Source organism: Punica granatum, chromosome 3 (assembly GCF_007655135.1).
Source record: "Punica granatum isolate Tunisia-2019 chromosome 3, ASM765513v2, whole genome shotgun sequence".
In the NCBI taxonomy this organism is placed as follows: domain Eukaryota; kingdom Viridiplantae; phylum Streptophyta; class Magnoliopsida; order Myrtales; family Lythraceae; genus Punica; species Punica granatum.
Genome location: NC_045129.1, coordinates 29,871,656 through 29,874,669, shown reverse-complemented (window position 1 = coordinate 29,874,669; position 3,014 = coordinate 29,871,656). Strand labels below are relative to the sequence as shown.

General features: G+C 36.8%; 1 protein-coding gene across 2 annotated transcripts; it reads left to right on the top strand.

The window, feature by feature from the left end:
• The first annotated feature begins 274 nt into the window (after nt 1–274).
• Nucleotides 275–2,458, top strand: LOC116201808. 2 transcript variants are annotated; one of them, XM_031533223.1, is made up of 3 exons: nt 275–697; nt 1,473–1,565; nt 2,207–2,458. In XM_031533223.1, the coding sequence occupies exons 1-3, from the start codon at nt 290–292 to the stop codon at nt 2,276–2,278; spliced, it is 573 nt and encodes a 190-aa protein (XP_031389083.1). In that variant the 5' UTR covers nt 275–289; the 3' UTR covers nt 2,279–2,458. The 2 variants fall into 2 exon arrangements, with proteins under 2 accessions (XP_031389083.1, XP_031389084.1); XM_031533224.1 differs by lacking the exon at nt 1,473–1,565.
• The last annotated feature ends 556 nt before the right edge of the window (nt 2,459–3,014 follow it).

Here is a 3,014-nt window from a genome sequence, read left to right as displayed (position 1 = left end):
GTTGAGTTAAAGTTAAAGTTAAAGTTAAAATCAATTACCGGCCCTTTTGACATAAATTGAATTAAACTAACAAGAAAATCAGATCTAGTTATTGGAAAGAAGACATTATTAATTATAGGTAAATTTATAAATATCATGAACTTTAACTGCTGTCTCAAAAAGACAAAATTGACAATTTCGTCCCTGAAATATACACCGCAAGGCAAATTGGTCCCTAAAATATATTATGTGTACTAATTAGTCCGAACGTTTCAAATGTTTGAACCAATTGGTCCTTCCGTTCGAATAAATGCTGGTCCCTGACGGAGTTTGCCTCTCACGGCCGTTAACTGGCATAGTGAGGTCGTCCCTGACCTGTGAAGCCTTCATCCCTTGCCCTTTCCCAGTTACAAACAACCCTAAAACCCGACGAGAAGAACGCAAAACAGCAAAAAAAAAAAATCTTCCTGGAAAAATTTTGGCCGTCTTTCAGTTTCATGCTCTCCTCCTGCTTCCTTTCCTCCCTCCTTTCCTACTATTAAACCTCGGCGACACTTCCTCAACTGGTCGGGATTTGAATTTGGTGGAGAGAGTTGAGAAATTGGAGGAGGATCTGAGAAGCTCTACAACAATAATACAGGGCTTGTCGCGGCAGCTCGAGAAGCTCGGGATTAGGTTTCGGCTTACTCGGAAAGCATTGAAAGAACCAATAGCTGAGGTTGTGAGTTTATCATTGTTCTAATTATTTCTAGCACTAATTTATTGCTTGTTTTGTATATTAAGCGATAAAGTCTAGCTCTTGTCATCATTTCCTGCAAACTTGTGCAGAAAATGTTTGATTTTGAGTCAGAAAAGACCTAATCTTACATACTTTGATCTCTCGTTTTGCTGTAAGGATTAGTGTAGTTATGTATGAGAGAGTGGTCTGAGTAAGGGGATATCATTTTTACATATAGTTTCAAATCATATACTTCTGCCAACAGAAATGATATATTTAGAAAATCAAAGAAATTGGGCCTTTATTACTAATTGACATATGTTTCCATTAGCTTAGGGATTTGTCGGAAAATATATATGTGTGTGTGTGTCTTGGCTCCACTTTGCAGAACCTCTTGAAGGAGCTTACAATTTAGATGTTGCTCAAGGAATGAATTGTCGGATTAGATTGAGTATTCAAAGATCTCACAGATTATCCCAAGTCGAACATTAGTTTCTTAAGACTATAGGAGAGACTAAGCTCTTTCAGCAGCATATCCAGCGACAGGACCATTTAAAATATGTGCTCTCAACACTTACTTGGTTCTTTTATGTGGTGCCTACAACTTTATTTTTCCCCGGGACAATTTTGGGCATGATCATTGGATTCCTAGCCGTAAATTTGAGAGCGTGGAATTATTCTATTACTTGTTAACTTGAAATGAACTTGTCTAATCTTGTGCAAGACTGATTGAAGGGACTAAAAGTCTATTTTGGATTTTGTTTTTGGTGTCAAGACTGCAATCTTGGCTCAGAAGAATTTAGAGGCCACCCGTGCATTAGCAGCTCAAGAAGACATTCTTGAGAAGGAGTTGGTTGAAATTCAAAAGGTTTTGCTAGCTATGCAAGTAATTTATTGTGACGTGAAAATGTAATACATAGTTTACTTGGAGACTGAATCTTCAGATGTAAGTTGACTTGTGGAGTACTTTGAATAACTCCAAAAACAGTCTTTAGGATATTAAGGCCCCGTTTGATTTGTAAGTTTGATTTTAGAATCATAATTTTGATTTTAACTCTACACATTACACAACAAAAATATACGTTTCCCAAGTCAAATTTATAATCTCATCTCATTTGTCATTTTCCACAATTAAAATCAAAATCAAAATCAAACTTACTTTAACTCTAAAATCAAACGCATCATAAGATCATCGTGAAAAATTTTCCTATGCTGTTGATTTTGTCGAAGTTGTTTAAACATTGTTTTTTTTGTTTTTGGCATTAATTTGATAATTTCAAAATTTAAGCCTGGCCAGTAACTTCTACTTGTCTCTGCTCTTCTTTGTTTTACTTTTTGCCTAAAATGTCTCTGTACCTCTTCTAGCATATTATTACCCCAGAATACTCGTGGAGTCTTGGCTCATTTAGATGGTGCTTTCTTCCATATCCATGTTTCCTTCTCCTTTCGTTCAGTTCAAATGGAGCAATAATTTGTTGTTGACTTGACTGTTATCTTGTGTTTGTGTAGGAGCAGCAGCAGAAACAACTGGAGCTTATTCTTGCAATCGGAAAGACCAGTAAGCTTTGGGATAGCCGGTAAGAGCCCATTGAACACCGACATACAAACGAAACTTTGGTTTCCACCAAGGAGGATGGGAAACCAGTAGAGGTCCATGAGACTTGTGTTGGGAATTGGTGTATGCCCTAGAGGCAATCTATAATCAGTTCTGTAATATGATATCTATTTCATTATATTACGAGGCATATCTGTTATTGTGTAGATTGCGCTAAATATGATTTTACACAATAATGTCCTTGGAATAGTAGGTTCAATAGGCATCAAGTGTGACTTGATTGTGAGATCCTATAATTAATGAACATTATTCCTAAATGTCCATAGTCAAAGTATTATCGTTAATTAGGACAACGATAATACGGTTAGACTAGTGTGAGTGTTGATTGATGACCAAGTCTCATAGGTCATGGATATGGAGATATCAAATCACACCACATGTATACATTAAGAGTAATGTGTATTGGACTGACCCACCATGAGATTGCTACATGGTTTGTTACGTGATTGTCATTAGCATATCTCAAAGTGACTATAGTGTAATGGTCCTTTGACTTGAGGTCACCATAGATTCCTACATGTAATGTCATATACTTTGATACTGTCAAACGCCACTGTAACAGGATGGTTATAAAGACAGTTATTGGGTATACCACAGAGCATGGAGAGGAATGTGAGTGATCAAAATAGAATTTGTCCCTCCTACGAAACGGGAGCGATATCTCACGGCCACTTGGTGGTTAAGTCTAAAAGTGTATGCATA